Source organism: Diadema antillarum, unplaced genomic scaffold (genome assembly GCF_040938485.1).
Source record: "Diadema antillarum isolate AM-2024a unplaced genomic scaffold, OU_Dant_1.0 seq00001013_RagTag, whole genome shotgun sequence".
Lineage (NCBI taxonomy): Eukaryota > Metazoa > Echinodermata > Echinoidea > Diadematoida > Diadematidae > Diadema > Diadema antillarum.
Window position 1 is genome coordinate 426,219 of NW_027271849.1, and position 17,738 is coordinate 443,956.

At 38.5% G+C, this 17,738-nt stretch overlaps 1 protein-coding gene across 1 annotated transcript in view; it reads right to left on the bottom strand.

Moving 5' to 3' along the window:
* LOC139742680 (trafficking protein particle complex subunit 14-like) overlaps positions 1 to 17,738 on the bottom strand; it is a 28,680-nt gene continuing 10,942 nt past the window's right edge. The window contains exons 6-11 of the mRNA XM_071653209.1: positions 17,286 to 17,446; positions 14,661 to 14,746; positions 5,312 to 5,448; positions 4,017 to 4,396; positions 821 to 946; positions 1 to 122 (exon numbers count right to left, since the gene is read on the bottom strand). Coding sequence (XP_071509310.1) covers positions 23 to 122; positions 821 to 946; positions 4,017 to 4,396; positions 5,312 to 5,448; positions 14,661 to 14,746; positions 17,286 to 17,446 — 990 coding nt within the window. The 3' untranslated portion in view covers positions 1 to 22. The remainder of the gene's footprint in view (positions 123 to 820; positions 947 to 4,016; positions 4,397 to 5,311; positions 5,449 to 14,660; positions 14,747 to 17,285; positions 17,447 to 17,738) is intronic.

Consider the following 17,738-nt stretch of genomic DNA (forward strand, 5'->3'; position numbering starts at 1 on the left):
TCCACTGGGCTCCCTTCGGGCATCATGCAACATACACCTGGCATCTGTGCTTGACAATGCGGTCTATGCTGGGAGCTGACTGGTCCTCTGCAGCAGGGGGCATGGAGGTCGTAGGAGATGACCTGCACACAAGAGGAGGATAACGGTACAAGGAGAAAGTGTAATACTTCTACTGTCAACCTTTCAGGCAACAAAATCCTAGGATAATTTTGCTGCAGAAACTTTCATCTTGTCTCCACTAAATTTGCAAAGCTGAATTTCATTGCATAATCTATATTGGAGACTGGCTGGATGGAGCTAGAACTTTCAATTCATTGAATCTCCACAAAATTCAACAAAAACATTTCAAAAATTTGCCAATTTGAGAGAGAAGTATTATCTTCAATCTTCTCAACAGAGTAGCCAAATTAAGGACCAGTTACGAATATAGTGATTTATAGACACTTTGGATAATTCTGCAAATGAAATAATAATGCTAGTATCAGCTTTGAAAACAAAGCACAAATGAAAGAGAAACTTTTATTCTACTTGATGCAATACTAACAATAAATGGTACAGTACAGCAACAAATACAGCACGTCACCAAAGAAACATAGTTTCTGGGATTTGCTGGGTCTTAACAGGGGAAAAAATATATAGTCCTTGTCCATAGACAGATGAGCATGAGAGATACAGATGAATATGTGAACATCCCAGGACAGACAATCCCCAACAATATTTGTAGACAGAAAGAAACGAAACAAAACAAAAGAGAGCTGATGATGGTCACTCACTTGTTGATGCCCTTCACTACACAAGAATAGAAACGAGATGGGTTTACCTGATTTCTGGGTCACTTTCTGCACTTCCATCCCTTTGGAGGTCACCTGACTGGTTGTCGTGGTGACCGGCATCCCCTACGGACTCACCGCTGAATGAGTGGGAGCGAATCCCGGCCAAGAACTTCCTACAGGTGAAGTACATACAGGAGAACATGCACTCTATGTACAAAGAGTTTCATTTCACATCTGACTATTTCAATCTGTTTGCTCTTTCAAATACAGTCAAACCTGTCTATAGCGGCCACCCAAGGGAGACGGAAAAAGTGGCCGTTATGGACAGGTGGCCGTTATGGACAGGTGGCCGTTATAGACAGGTAATCCAACTTTGTGTGCATTGCTTACAAGTACATGTATCATCATTGTATCCTTACATGTACATGTATGTGTGTACGTATGCACACACCGTGTGTTTATGAAATTGTTGCACAGCAGTATGTGTATTGTCGTGAAGAAAGCTTAACACTAGTGCATTATCATGTCCGGTTATTTATCTATCTGTCACGTGCTATTCCATGTTGTTCTCTCTCTATGTATATACTGTATTTGTTATGCTTTGTCATTTATATGTGAAAATCCCGCGATGAGTTTCCTGTAATGTTTTTTATTGGACGAATAAAAATGAATTAAATTGATAATTGATCATGACTGAATGAGGGAAGAATGCAGCGGTGGCGATCACTGAACGTTGCCCGCATGGTTACAAAGCAGAAAAACACGCTGAATTATCGGCTGGGCTACGGCTCCAATGGGTTTTTGGCCGCTATAGACAGGTTAAAATCTACCGTGGGAAACAAAATTTGTGGCCGCTGGCCGCGTTAGACAGGTGGCCGCTATACACAGGGTCTTTAACAGGGTTTTTCTCTCGGGGGGATTTTTCAGTGGCCGCTATAGACAGGTGGTCGCTATAGACAGGTGGCCGCTAAGGCAGGTTTGACTGTAATGTAAACATCACTCAGAACATCCCAGTAGATTCAAATTGATTTATGATTAGATGACGATCTAGTTGTGATTGACTTTACTGCAGAGGGGGGTTTGCTGCATAAATACACAGCATGACATTTATTTGCTCTTATACTTTATGTATTGTAATGCATGGCACAAAGGCATCTAGACATACATAGATATCACATGCATGGCACAAAGGCATCTAGACATACATAGATATCACAGTCTACAAAGAAACTTTAAATGAAATCCACTAGGTAACAACCAAGAAATTGCAATTATAAATATTTTTGTAAATCATTTATCTGGTCATGGAGACCTTTGGCCCTGCACAAGATGGATCAACGGCAGCACAATTTTTCTTTGAAGTTCATCCTCTTTGTTTTCTGCCAAGTTTTTTTTTAATCACATGTGTAACCCATTGAGGACAAGTCAATTTCGGTATAACACGCATTTCCCATAGACATGTGCCCAAGTATACTTGGGACATGTACATGTACACTTGGGACAAGTCTTCAACGGGTTAAGGAAGGCAAGTTCCATTAATTTTTGGAGAGGTGTGTCCAAGTCAACTCATGACAAAAATATGTGGACAAATTAAAAAAGCTCTCTCACACATTTAGGATGAAGTAACATTTATGATACATTCAACACAGACATACTAAAGCTTTTCGACATGCACTAATCAGAGTAAAATCGCAAAACTAACGTGCATTCCCTACCTTCGCGTGCATGTAGACAGCCTAGTGTGCATACTGCGGTGGATGGTGGCAATTCGGCCATTGCTCACCACTTGATGAACAACCAAGAGTGCGCGGAACAATACTGTTCATCTTGTTTTACGGTTCTCAGCCAAGCGAGAAGTTTCATGCATCTGCGCATGCTCGAAGCAGTATACATTCAGCTCATGGACCCCATTCTGTGCCGTCAGAAAGAGTTCGTAAGAACGCTTGCATTATTTTAGCATTAATCAACCAACGGCTGGCAGCAAGGCTAATTTTGTTTACCTTGACAGCCAATCACAGCTCGCCATTCGCCCGTATGGTTTCCTTCCTTTATATAGTTTCGTTTCTGGCTTTCTGTTCATTCATGCGATTTTACTCTGATGAGTGCATGTCGAAAAGCTTTACCAACAAGTATGTCTGTGTTGAATGCTATTTTCCGATTTTGCAGTACCAAGCACTTATTCATTTATGATACACAATCTGAAATACGGAATCTTCATACATGACAGGTGGAATCAGATTTCTAAACAGTTGAAATGTAAATACTGCAGTGACAAATGGACAAAATCGATATTTTTCTGTTTAATACATGTCATGTTGTTCATGTTTTGTATATTTTTTTTGTAAAAAGCTTGTAAACAACACAAATATCCTGATATGGATAATAAATGATTGACTTGAATAGAGTAATGGGACTAGCTTTCTCCAAATGGTTGCTGAAAAAAAAATTACTCATACTAAACCAACCACTGTGATCTAGATACAATTCAGGTGAACACTGTTGAAGTAATTTTCCAGTCTTTTACAGGACTTTTTGCCAACAACTTCCTCTGTTGTAAACCTGTCCTATTTCCTCTCTGCTACATGCCAGGTCACTCGACATGACCTCTGCGGTACGTTCCACAGTTTACTTTAATGAGTCACACTCGGCCATAATCTTTGCAACCAGGGGAATGTCATGTGGAGTACCAAAAAAGAACGGGTAAGGAAAACTGCTAAATCAACAGTTACTAAGGAGACATGTCGACTATTTAATGTGGAAGTTTGTTTGCTTCATGCCGAAAGGAGAAATCTTCTTTATAGGGTCCTCCTATTAAAAAAAAACAAAACAAAACAATGTTCAGAGATGGCATTTGGTATCTGGATTTAGGTGTCATAAAAAGGCCAATCTGGGCAAAGATACTAGCATAGAAGGGAACTGGCTGGGACAAAATGGCAACATTAAAAGCATCATGCACAATGTGTTCTCTGTTAAAGCCGTTGAGGACGGGCTGATTTTACTACAACACGCACTTCCCATAGACACCTGCCCAAAGTATACTTGGGACTCGTCTTCAACGGGTTAATGGGTTAAAGAACAACAACAACAACAACTACAAATATGTCTTTTTATATGTCTCTCATACAGCATTTCAGTACCCGGTATGCCTTCATTTTGTCTCTTTGTTGTTGTTGTTGTTGTTGTTGTTGTTTTGTTTTTGTTTTGTTTTTTTGTCTTTTTGAACACCATACAGGTCCATCTTACTTGATGGGGTGAGCACTGGCTGGAGAGAGGGACATCTGCCTGGTCAGCGCACTTTTTCTCTTGATTAGGACACTGTTCGGTCCGATGCTGAACACCTTCCGCAGGGCCACGGGGCTATTGGAGGTGGCTGTCGTGGTTGTGGGGTTGGGCTGCTCTGCTGTGGGGGTGGGCTGCTCTGCCGTGGGGGTACCGGAAGACTCGGGGGCTGCATTCTCTGGCAGTGATTTGGGGGCAGAGGATGAGGATGTTGCCGTGGCGACGGACGAGACAGGAGATGAAGAATGAGGAGCTGACTTCGAAGGTTGGGATACTACAGATGATATCTTACTGGCTAAGGGCTGGGCGGCATACTGGAGCTTCATCTTCATGTACTTTCCAAGCTGCATAGGAAACCAATGTGTAGATGTCATCTTGTGAACAAACTGGACAACCCTAGGATTCTGCAAGACTTGCAAAAGAAAGGCAAAAAAAAAAATGATTTGACTGCATTCTTTTGTAACTTGAGCTGCTTGAAATATCATGAAGAGCTACAAATGATCTCCTTTTTTTAATTCTGCTCAATTTATTACTAAATTTGATCAAAACAGCATAAACATAAGAAAATGATGTATGTGCTATAATTGTATGATGAAATCTAACACCTCAATAGGGGGGGGGGGGATGCTGCTTTCGTCAGAGTTATGTCCATTCCCCCAAAACAATGTCAGATCAATCATCTTTCCATAAGAGAGATAGCTTAAAAGATATGCAGCTGTTTATTTCACTCCACACTAAACATCACACTTTTTATTTCTCATTCATGAAAATATTATGTCAATGTAACTATTAACCTCTGGAGGACGGACTAATTTTGCTACAACATGCATTTCCCATAGACACCTGCCCGAGTATACTCAGGACTCGTCCTCAACAGGATAAATAGCAATTGGGCAATTACTTCGCAGACAATGTACAATGATCACCACACCACCGTAATGCCAATGTTGTGACAAGAGCAATTATTACCTTTCAAACATTTTGTACACAAAATATAAGGACACTAGAGACGATGGATTTGTAAAAAATAATCAATAATTTTGTATTAGGGATCTGAAAGATAGGATGTATAACAAGTTGACGACTACAAACTTAGGTACTAGGGTGTCATTTGCAACTGTTATTTTCATGGAGGGACTGTTTTTCTGAAAGTCTGAACTCGTTGACATCTCCTGTAATTCCTTCAAACATGGCATCCTACACTGAGACTTTCCTCTTTTTCTGTACTAGCCAGATGTCAAGGGAGCTGTTACACTGACCTCCTGTATGCCGGCTTGCAACGCCTGGAATGTGATAGGCACTTTAATGGTTGACCCCTTCTTAGACGGACCGAGCTGCTTGACCGGTTCCTGACAAACTAACCTACCAGCTACGTTGGAGTTTTCTAATCTGTCACCTGAGAAGGAGGATCACACAATAGTATACACATAGATCACACATACACTATTTTATGTCATATAAAATAGTTGATCAGATAAATAATGTACATCTGAATTTGGATTAATTCCACATGGTCACTGAAGAAAAAATTAAGTGCTTATAGGAAGCAAGCAGATACAAGGCAACCTGCTTTTTGGGGACTACCGGTACTAATACTGTATTAAAGAACAATATGCCTTGTCTATTTGTTCTGCCAATGTTGCAAACAGACCAAAATCAAAGCATTGTAGGCTTTATTTTAACAAACATTCGCCAACAGCTCATGAACAACACACAAGTAAATTTTGGGGTAGACCTAAAGAGCAAAAATAGCTAAGACATGCAAGTTGTACATGCTATTTACATTCCAAGCAAAATCACAGACAATATCAATGGATATGATTTATGAAATATGGGTGAAAGAATGGTTTGTTCCCTTTTGAACAGAGCTCGAGTGATGTCATGGCAATTCAAGATTGGAATAATCATATTAGAGTATACTGATCATCAAGCACTGTTTATTTCTGCTCTGAAGACACTAAAAAAAAAGAGACAAGTAGCCAATTGTTACATTGCAGGAAATGCAATATTTACTGCAGATGGTATTACAAATTGACAAGATTTCATATAATACTGATATGACATGAGAAATAAATGCAATCATGCATGAATTAGTGATGAATTGTGAGAATTTGATATCCTCTTCATATCCGACAGGATCATTCGTAAATGACCTAGATTAAAATGATGTGACGTGACATGTGTAACTTGTGACGATGATTTCAGGACAAAATAAAACCAGTGTAGCTTCCTATATTTGTGAAGAGAAGAGCAACTATATTAACCATACACCCAAACATTCAGACTGCAAAGGCCAGAGATCCCTGCACATCAATTCAATAGAGACATTTTCAAATTCAGCAGTGCAATGCTGAGCATCAATAACATTATTGACTGCATATACCACATTTTCAGTCCCTTTTGCACATTCTATCAAGCTTTTATAAAATAAAGATTCTCTGTTCAAACAAAATGAGAAATAACTGCCATTAGTTTCATAGACAAAATAAACAAAGAGATAAATTACTGGCATTAGTTTCATAGACAATATCACACGCATTTATGCTGGCTACTATTGACATGTGAGATGTATGACGTGCAATTAAGGAATCATGCATTCGTTGCACATCTAACAGGGATGATGTATTCAACATGACCATGACAAGCAGAAGACAAGACTGCACAATGCATGCAATACCAGTAAAGCTTAAAGGGATAGTATAGTATTGGTGGAGATGAGGATGGAGCTCTTAATTTTTTTGCAAGATACCAAGAACCCACATATGAAATACTACAAAACACACCATTTTATGAGAAATTCAAAGCTTATTTGATGAAAATTGGTTTTGGAATGACCAAGACATCTGAAAACAAGGTAAAGCAAAGCAATTGCAATAAAAAGTGGGTCCCACCTTTTATTATGATCACTCCATTTTGGATATCTCAGCCATTTCAAAACTAGTTTTATTAAATAAATGATGAATTCATCTTGGAATTACATGTTCTTTCTTATCTTATGAGAGGTTTCTCATTATCGCAGCAAAAAACTTTAGGCCCATAAACCTGAAGTTAGGTCTCCATCAAAACTATACAACAACCCCTTTAATCCCATGGGTGCATATTACATAAAAGTATCAATGAGAGCAAAGCACTGAAAAAAGGAAACCTCTGGATAGTTCAATGTCAAGAGTAGGACATTGTTCAATTGGTCATGTGAAGATTACATGCCTACTAATCTGTAAAGTATAAGTACTACCGTTTGTTTTCAATATTTCCGTCCACATAAGCAGCATTACTAGTAAAGGAGTGCACAAAACTTACATAAAAAGATGGCTTTTCATATATATCTACAGTAAAAAAAAAATGCACAGCAGATCAACAACTTTCTCAACAGACATTAATTTATAGCATGTTCAATTTGATACTTGTCAGAAGAATTAAAAGTGTTATGGGCAAAAGCAGGTAAACTAATACAATTACATGAAGTGAACATAAACAATACATAATTAAGTCTGAGAATTTCAAGCCAAAATATTGACAAATAGCCCAATCTGCAATTAATTGGGTCAGACAAAAAAATATGATGTGTACAACATCCAAGAGACATATGTGACTGTCCAGCTCAAAACACACAAAACATCACAGATTACTGTGTTGTTGGTGGTGGTATTTTCTGTAATAGACTAAAATATGGCATTGGGGTTGACCATTCATTTTTTAAAAGTTTGTCTTACCTGGGAGAGTAATTTTTTCTCTGCCTACTGTCAAGATCTGATGGCTTAAAACAAAACTGAATTGAGATATTAGCAGCTTTTCTGGACAATATTTGGGGGGACAGGCACTGCTTCACTGGGAATTTGATACTTCTGCAAAGCATGCTTCCTCTTTTCTCCCTTTTCTATGAAACTGCAACTTTTAACTATATCAATTATTTAAATCACTTTTCGAATGGGTTAGGATGGTCCAATTTCAACAAGTTATACTACTTGAAAGATTAGAACTCTATTCTTTTAAACTATGTAGAAAAGTGGATCCATTCATTTTGGCCTACTTTATGTATGTAGGTTTTGAGCAGGGCAGTCACATATACACAATATTCACACACACATACAGACACACACACACACACATAGTAGTTACGCCTCTATGGTGGAAACCGAGGACCTGTTTTACCCACAAGAATTTTACCACATAACCGAGGACCTGTGTGTAAGTAGGACTCTTGTCAACTGAGGACTCATTCGTATATTACTATCCAACCGAGGACAATGCTATTAAATCGAGGACCTACAAACATGTACTCATACATGCAAAAGCAGACCATTTGGAATAGTCTGCAAAGCGAGGATGTCCTCGGATCTCTGTGTGTCCTCGCTTTAAATGTAAAGTTCGTAGGTGTGTCCTTGTTTTCCACAATAAGTGCAATACACACACACACACACACACACACACACACACACACACACTGGTTTCTCAACTGCAGTGCATGATTTTTACTTTAAAAAAATATAAACACTATGCACAACACTTTTGAAGTACAAATTTTAATTTAACTTTGTGCTGGAAATCCTGGATACAAGTCTAGCAGGAATATGAATTACTGTGTGTCCGAAGTACTTGTAGTGCAAAATCTACAAAAATTAATGTGCTTCAAATATTTATAGTTTCACAGCGGCTTGTCCCTCAAAACATGCATTTTTAATGCCCTTCAAGACTCTGCCTCTTGCATATTAATTGGCAACACCAGAAGATGAAATTATCATATTTTATAAACATTTCAAAGGACTTATATAACATGCAGACATATTTCCTGTGTGTTCCTTTAAAAATGATGGATGTGGTTTGGGGGGGGGGGAGGGGGGGGGGGGGGGGCTGTAGCCCTGGAAGGGTAGACTCAAATTACACAGCAAGATGAATATGTTTGCCCCGACACGCCTCGACACATATACATTTGTGTTCACTGGCATGACAGGCGTGTCAGACCTGAAGAAAGCAATGTTATTGCAACAGGGATGTCTGGAACGTTGTGTAAGTATGCACAGCAAGTACGCACACTCTCTTGTTACTACACATGTACATTATGCACTCTTTTGAATTTCCTCTTTTTCACAACACACACACACACACACACACACACACACACACACACACACACACACACACACCATAAAGAGAAAGCAATTGGTGTGGTACAGTATTGGACGAATTAAGTGGATTTTGGTTAAATGCATGCAATACACTAATGGGATTATAATCAATGACTGAGTAATATTATACACAATGCCAGATTGAATATAATGCGGTGGATGTGGTTTATTACGAAAGTGGAATAGATTTTTTTTTTTTTTTTCGGGGGGGGGGGGGGGGATTGCTGTTGTTAACAAATCACAAGCTATGGCAATTAAAAAGCAATAAAGGGTGAAAATATGAGGCCAGTGGCATGTCATGGCAATAACATCAGTTACCCTCAGTGGAATCTTCCTCGTAGACATCAATTTATTACATTAACACTGTGTGTATCTTGGAAGGTGTTTGGTGTATGGCTACAACTCATATACTGCATTTTAACAGAATCAAACTCAAATCTAAATGAGGTACACCTGTACAGACTTTCCTTCCTGGATACTGTAAAACGAGAAATTTTCGCGTGCATTTTAATTTCGCGAATTTCGCGAGCGCCAAAATTTGCCAAATTAAAATGCACGCGAAAGTTTTTGTCTACACTACATGCATTGAACGCCAGTGGCAATTCGCGAAAATTTCATGCCACGAAAAAGGCTGTCGGCTCCAATTCGCGAAAATTTCATGCCGCGAATATATCATGTTTTACAGTATTGGATTCAAGACAAAACACTTCCACATTGTCTTCCATTTCAAATATTCAATATTAGATTAAGAATGTGATTCAAGTCATGATGTAATTAATTCAGAAACATGTGTACCTTGACTGCAACTGACTGAAAAATTGCCCACATCGACGTAGCATCTCAACGGATGAGTTTCATGGATTTGAACATGTGTACCTTGTTTCTGAGAACATGTTAACATCTTGTAGCACACAGTTTTGTTACCAAAAACTGTACATATACAATAATGTATGGGAACCTTTACTAAATGCAACAAATTGTGGTATTTTGATTGGCCTTCATCTCATCCTGAAGGGATGGAAAAAAAATGGAAAAAAAATAATTAGAAAAAATCCCTTTGTGTGAAACAGGACTTTGGATCCTCCACAATTTGAGTTGTCCTGAACAAAATGGATCCAATGTAAATATTTCTCAGGGTGAGGCTCTCTTTGACAGCCAAACATAATGCAAATGCAGAGGGGGAAAAAAAGAGTGAAATGTGTAACAAAAATCTCTACAGCAGAAGAGAGGCAGAAAGACCGACAGAGAAAGAGAAGGGGTAGAGACGGAAGTAGACAGACATTTAATCTACATCTAATATTGAATTACTCAAAATTGAGCAGTGGAACAAATACAGACTGAGCATATATTATGCTGTCATGTAATGTTGGCCTATGGCACAAATACTTCCACAGAGGCACTCTATTTTGGGTTTATGTTAACTTGATAGAAACAACAATTATGTAGTACAGCTTGAAGGGCCACCAATACTGTAAGACCAGAAATGTTTGCATGCATTTTAATTTCGCAAATTCTAAGAGAGCCAAGATTGGCAAAATTAAAATGCAAGTGAAAGTTTTCGTCTACACTACATTGTACGTATGCACTGAATGCCACTGGCAATTCGCAAAAAAAAAAATTATGCCACAACAAAGGCCATCTGCTGCAATTTGCAAAAATTTCATGCTGCGAAAATATAACAGTACTTTGAAATGGCCTGATCAATATTCAAAGTCATATTGAAGAAAGAGAGTGGCCATACCCCAACAAGATCTATCTCCAAGTTAACCAGTTGAAATGCACTATCATCCCTCAATTTTTACTAAGTTACTTGGTCAGATTCCTTGTAAAGCTTGTCAATTTCTTGCATGACATTATACACTTGACTTTGACCTTTGACCATTGATGTGGTGCCTGACATCTCAATATTAAATGCACAGTCATATAAACAAGTTGTGTCATAACAAGACCCTAAAACACACTGTGAGATTTTTAATATAACAGTGCAAGGACATGCACATAGGTCTGTCCTTCTCAAATCTTAAAAAATTTCTATACAAACTTCCTTCTACTGGTAAGAAGCTAAGCACACTTGAGGTATAAGACCCTAAGCTGTTTATGTGAATACACCGGGGGGGGGGGGGGGGGGGGGGGGGGGATTTCATGAAGCATTTTGTCCGACAAAGTTGTCAGACAAATTTGCTCTCAGCAAATTGGATGCAAGGATTTCCGTAGCTTGTAACAATTTGTCAGAAAAATATCTGACCAAACTGCTTAATGAAATACCCCTTGAAGTCCACCCCCCCCCCCCCCTCTCTCTCTCTCTCTCTCTGGCATGCATGTGCCTTTCAAAAAAAAATGAAGTGATCTCAACTTCAATTATAATTTTCTCGCTTAACCTGCAGGCTTTGTTCTGATTAGTATCTAACAATGCAGCAGTGGGTTACAAAGAGTAACTGAAGACATACTGTACAAACAGTAATTTTAAATGGAAAGTGATCAATACATTGTATATTGTTTGCACTGTGACACTGTGGTGGAACACACATACCAATGGTAGTATCTGTCATATTATAAGTGACTGATGACGTATTGATTATGATATTGGTGTAACTTTCGTGATATCAACAGAGACACAAGCACAGTGATAAGATACACATATAATAATATGTAGTATATACAGGGAGATGGGTGCATAGTTCTTGGCGAACAAAGTGCATGTACAAGTGTATGTACATCAGGTGAATGTGTAATGATTATTAAGTGCTCAGCAGACAGTTTGTACATAACTATAGTTGTCAGATTTGGTTCATACAATGTACCAATATAAATCAATACTTCATACTTAACTGGTTACATTTGATAAACGACACATAGTCTGTGGGGTGACAAGACTTTGTATCTCAGATTTTGGTAAAAGTCATTTCTTTGGATGAATTTTGATGATCACTTAAATTAAAGGGACTGTACAGTACTGGTTGAGGTGGGGATTCATGTTTTTGAACATTTCTAAAGTGAGATAATGAGAAACCTCTAGTGAAATATGAAAGAGCATGTAATTTTAAGGATTCTACTTTTATTTGATGAAAATTGGTTTTCAAATGGCTAAGATATCCAAAAAAGTGATAATAATGAAAGGCGACAGGCCACACCTTTTATTAGGATCTCTTTGTTTCACCTTGTTTTTTGATATCTCAGCCATTTCAAAACCGATTTTCATTAAATAAACTTTTGATACCCCTTAGAATTGCACGCTCTTTGACATCTCATAAGGGCTTTTTACACTTGTAAAATTTTGCTTAGCCCCAGACCAACAGTGGGGCTAAGGGGGGGCCTTAGCCCCACCGTTGGTACGGGACTATCCTTAGCCCACTTTCTGTTTACACTCGTTTTTGCCAAAGTGGGCTAGCCCCACCGATAGTACGGTACTATCTGGCCCTGCAAAATAGCAGGGGTTAGCACCGCAATTGCGGTGCCAAGCAAGTGAGTGTAAACAGAACGAAAAAATAATCCTGGGCTAAGCGACGGAGACGAAGTCCGACTCTCACTGACCAATCAGAAACGAGGTAATCAAGTGCTGCCGGTGCGTGCGTGTACGTGTACAGTACACAGCGTAATTATGAATATTCATGTGGTTTGGAAAGTCCAGGGCTAAGAAATACGAGTGTAAAAAGGTCAGTTTTCTCCTTAGCCCCGGACAAGAGATAGTACGGGACTAATTGGCGAGTGTAAAAAGCTGAAAAAATTGGTACGAGACTAACGATAGTCCTGGGTCAGAGAAAGTCCGGGGTTAAGAAACACAAGTGTAAAAAGCCCTATAGAGTGGTTTCTGAATATCTTGCAAAACGTTAAAAGCTAAATCCTCACCGCGACCAGAACTGTACACACCCTAATAATGGTCAGTACAAATCCGGGCTGTCGTATCCCCAAAATGAAGCCACCATGGCATGTCAAAGGACAGGCAATCCCATTTGTTATAGCACTTTGGCTGCCATGTGTTTTTCACTCTCCTGAACATTTGACAATTTTGAGATACAAGGTTTTGTCATCCTAACAGCAACAAGTGATTGCCCAGCTTAAACGCACAAAAAAAGTATGCCAAAATGAATTTCCACCTTTCTACACAGTTTCAGAATATTAAAGTTCTCAGCTTTAAAGACGTATCACTTGTTAAAATGGGACCATCCACACCCATTCATCAAAAATAGATTAAAATAAGATGGCGTTAGGAGGTGCAGTTTCATAAAAAAGGGAGTAAGTAGGGTCACTTAGGGGTGCTCTGCAGAAGTACACGTATCAATGAAAACTTTAGTCATTTTCCAGCAAATGCAGTGCCTATTCGAAGAAATACGATCCAAAATACCGAGCTAATACCTGGCTGTCTGTTTTGTTTTAAGCCGTCAAATTCTACTACTTTAAGTGGTAGAGAAAAGATTGCTCTCCCAGGTAAGACAAACTTTAATAATTTGAGTCGGTCTACCCAAAGGACATATTTTGGTTCATTACAGAGAACTCTAATCTGGGACTTTTTGTGGGATTTGAGCTGGGCAGTAACATACAGTTTGCATGTATGTGCTGCATCATGGCATTTACTGCAAATATTGACAGTGATACCCTCTGTGTTTTTCAGGGGCAAATGCTTTGCATTCAGTAGAGAAAATTATACTTTGATATTATGACATCTGACTTCATAAATAAGGCAGACCAAATCTAGTTTGCAAATCAATTGTGGCAATCTTGAAAATACCGTGGCTTTTTTCCTTTTTTTTGGGGGGGGGGGGTGGCGGGGGGAGGGAGGGGAGTTTTCAGAAATAATATCTAGTATGATACAGGGGCGGATCCATGAATTCTGTAAAGGGGAGGCGCCTTTACAAAATTAAAGGGGGGTGCACGCACCCCCCATTTTTTTCTTTTGTTTTAACAAAAAATGAAGAGGGGCCCGCACCCGGTGTGCCCCCCTCTGGATCCGCCACTGCAATAAACTGGTGAATCAGGCAGCAATTTGTAGTATAAAGCATAGAAATTGTGCAAATGAGGGGATAATTAAATCTAGCTTGTTGTGAAAAACTGGAGATGGAACTAGAACTTAATTAGGTTGTGACAAATCACATGGTAAGACTGTGATATATTTCCATTTTATCAAATCAGGTCAGAATGTGTAATTACATTGTGTGTAGCATCCTGCGGAGAATGGGGTGGGGTCTCATGAATAAAGGATGGTTGCATAGTAAAGCTATGGAAATATAATAGACAGATTGGGTCATTACCCCCCTCTCACAATTAGCCAGTGAAAATACCATCACCATCATGAAGGCTGTGAATAAGTTATTGAATTTCTTGTGTGACTGACATGCAGGAGAGTAAATGGATCTGGTGAGCTACACAAGTTTAACCCATTCAGCACCGTGTCATTTAACATCCAAGCATGCATGCTTTGCTGAGCAATCCCAATCAATGACACATTTCATGCAATTTTTTTTTGGCAGCCTTCGGGTTAATATACCTTTACGGTCCTTGTCGGGCAGCCAAATTAGGGTTACCCCCAGGAAATCTTGCAGGTTGTTCAGGAGAGTGTAGGTGACGGTAAAACTAAAGCCAGAAACGATGGGAGGGCCAAAAGACATGTCACACAGCACGGACATTAAACACCAAGGAGAAAAAAAAATGATTGTAAAAATAATAAAATTCTTACACAAAGCCACACCTCAGCCACCACAGGCAGTTACATTGCAATAAATATTGATCTGCCATACAGTTGTAGGCTTTACATGATGTATACACACTAAAAGAACATATATCTACAGCAAATTTAAGTTTTACATAATATATCACATAAACACAGGGTCACATAAGCAACAGAATAAAACAACACAGGGGAAAATGCTCACATGGGATTATAATTCATATTGACAGCCACTACTAAAACTAAAGAAAGGCAATGACTGTAATGTGACTGGTTCAAGATGATTCCCAAAAATAATAAACCAGTTTTTACTTTTTGAATACTTTTCTTTGTACAGTATGTGTGTTATATCCATCCTCTGCCAATCATTCTGTGTTACTGTTTTCCACTGATCAATTAGGTGAAGCAATTGTATATTCAAGAGTTTTTATATTCCATGAATTTTACATATTTCCATATTTCTATGTATGCTTGGGTTATATATACAATGTGACACAGTTTGATTTCACAGGAAGACAAACATGTAGTAAAACTTCAAAAGTGAGACAACTGCACTGACGCATTTTGCCACATCTGATTGATGTTTTATAACTAATACTTCAATATAGTTTTCAGGTATTCAATGACTATAATTTTCAAAACACGGTAGAACATGTCTTGAATATAAAATGCTGATCATATACACTGACTTTAAACTTCATTATCACACGTATTTCATCTTTCAGTGAAATTCAACTACAAACAAAAGAGACTGAATAGGGTATTATTGGCCGGTGAAGGCATGCAGTAAGTCTAGCCCTAGATCCACCCTAGCAGGTACACGTCATTTTTAGTGGTGGTAAGAGTGTGCTAGGAATGGTGTTCACACAAATCACAAATCTCATGAGCATATTGATATGCCTGGCAAACTCTTCATCATGTTTTCATTTGGGAAGTAAATGAAAGATATTAGCAATGCATCAGTCATACACACACTGAAGTATGCAGTTTGATGACTGAAGTATGCAGTTTGATGACTACAGTATCCACAGCAAATTTTCTCTTTTAGACCAATAATTGAATCTGAAAATTACAATGTCAGTAACAGACTTGCCTTGTAAATTACTGATGTACAAGCACATACTTTGGGGGGAAAAAATGATATTTCTGCCCTTCTCTTTCCAGATATTACTGAGTATAACTCCAGCCTCAATACTGTATAGATCTATAAAGAAAATATATATATTCACAACCAACATCTACAAACTTGTATGAACTATAAAAAGGCGTGGAGGCAGTACGTAGAATTCAACAACATACCCACTACACATTAACACAAGTTTGTAGCAAAATTCTGCTTCCAGATTTTGGCATCAAGACAATATTGCACGTGAAATGAAATGCACATAAACAAGGGTTTGCACTATTAAAAAAAAATCTAAAAAACGACAAATGTTACCCTGATATACATTTTTAAATGGCCTGTCATGTTCACTTTTGGCAAATAGAATCTATAAGAATTGACTGTATTACTTGCCTTGTTCATACACTGTTTTCTGCACCCAACTGAGGTGAACCAATTTGACAGTACCAAAGGCAACTACATCCAATGACCTACTGTAGGATGGATGACCTCAAACTACATCTGTACGAAAGCGGCATACAATCAAATGTCTCTACACTACTGCCAATTACAATGGTCAGCATGGAAAATGAAATGAAGGCATGAAGCATTCTACTGGCCTATCATCTGTACCTAAAACTAGGGCAATTTGCATGAGATGCAGCATTAATGTTAGAGGTATGATTTTTAGACAAAGACGCGCAATTATCTGCATATGACATCACATGAACTTCCAGTGCCGTCATTTCTGAACTGATATGGTCAGCATAAAGATGTCGGGTAAATGCTAATACCGTATCTTTGTCTTCATTTTTGAAAGACACAAATACACTGTTTTCAAGTTTATTCTGTGAGCAACGAAAAAGCTCACCAATTTTTTGACATTACAGTTTCTTTGGTGCCTGGAGCAAATTATCAAGGTGTAACGCAGTCACTGTTTCAGCATTCCTTTGTTTCAACCCTAATGATTTCACTCCAAAGATTCAAATGCGCTGATGCAGTAAAACATAAATCTTTGAATCTAAAGGTTAAGTAAATTGAGAGCAAACTGTTTGGTCCAAACAATATCTCAAAAGCTCTTATCTAAGATTAAAGATACATTGGACATTACTGTTTCAAAGTTGAAATGTGATGTCACGTACAATTCATTAAAGTTACTTTCCCCAAATACCCCTCCCCGTACCTCCCCTGCCCAAATGCAGATAAGTGCACCAATATTAAATGGAAAAGGTACGACATACACTTCATCCTTTCACAGAATAACTACTTGCACAACTTAACAGCATCAAAAGGCTACTGCTTTCACACCAAATTTTAGAAAATAAAGATTTACATGAACTGACCTTTGACCTGTGCTGACAGGCGACTGGCACTGTGCGAGCACAATGAATGCTGGGAAGTCCATGGTGACTGTTGGGAGATGGTAGTGCGTTTGGATGGACTGTTCCACTGCCATTGAAGGGGTGTGCCATTTGATGACGAGGAAAAGAGGGAACTGAACAGGCTGTACAAAGTAATAGAGGTAACAATAAGGGGATATATCAAAGCTTACATGTATTATAAATGTAAAATGCTGTGATCTATCAAGTAACAATGCATTACATATATGCAACATTCAATCATGAAAATCATATAATCTGGTATCAACTGAATATCTGATTATTTTCTGTTCTGTGATCAAGAACTGAAATTTACCCATTCACCTCAGAAGGGGACACACCATGTGCATGCATGATTTCTCTTATACACCAAATACTCTAAAATACAATACTTTGAAACCTATTTCTCCACTTGTG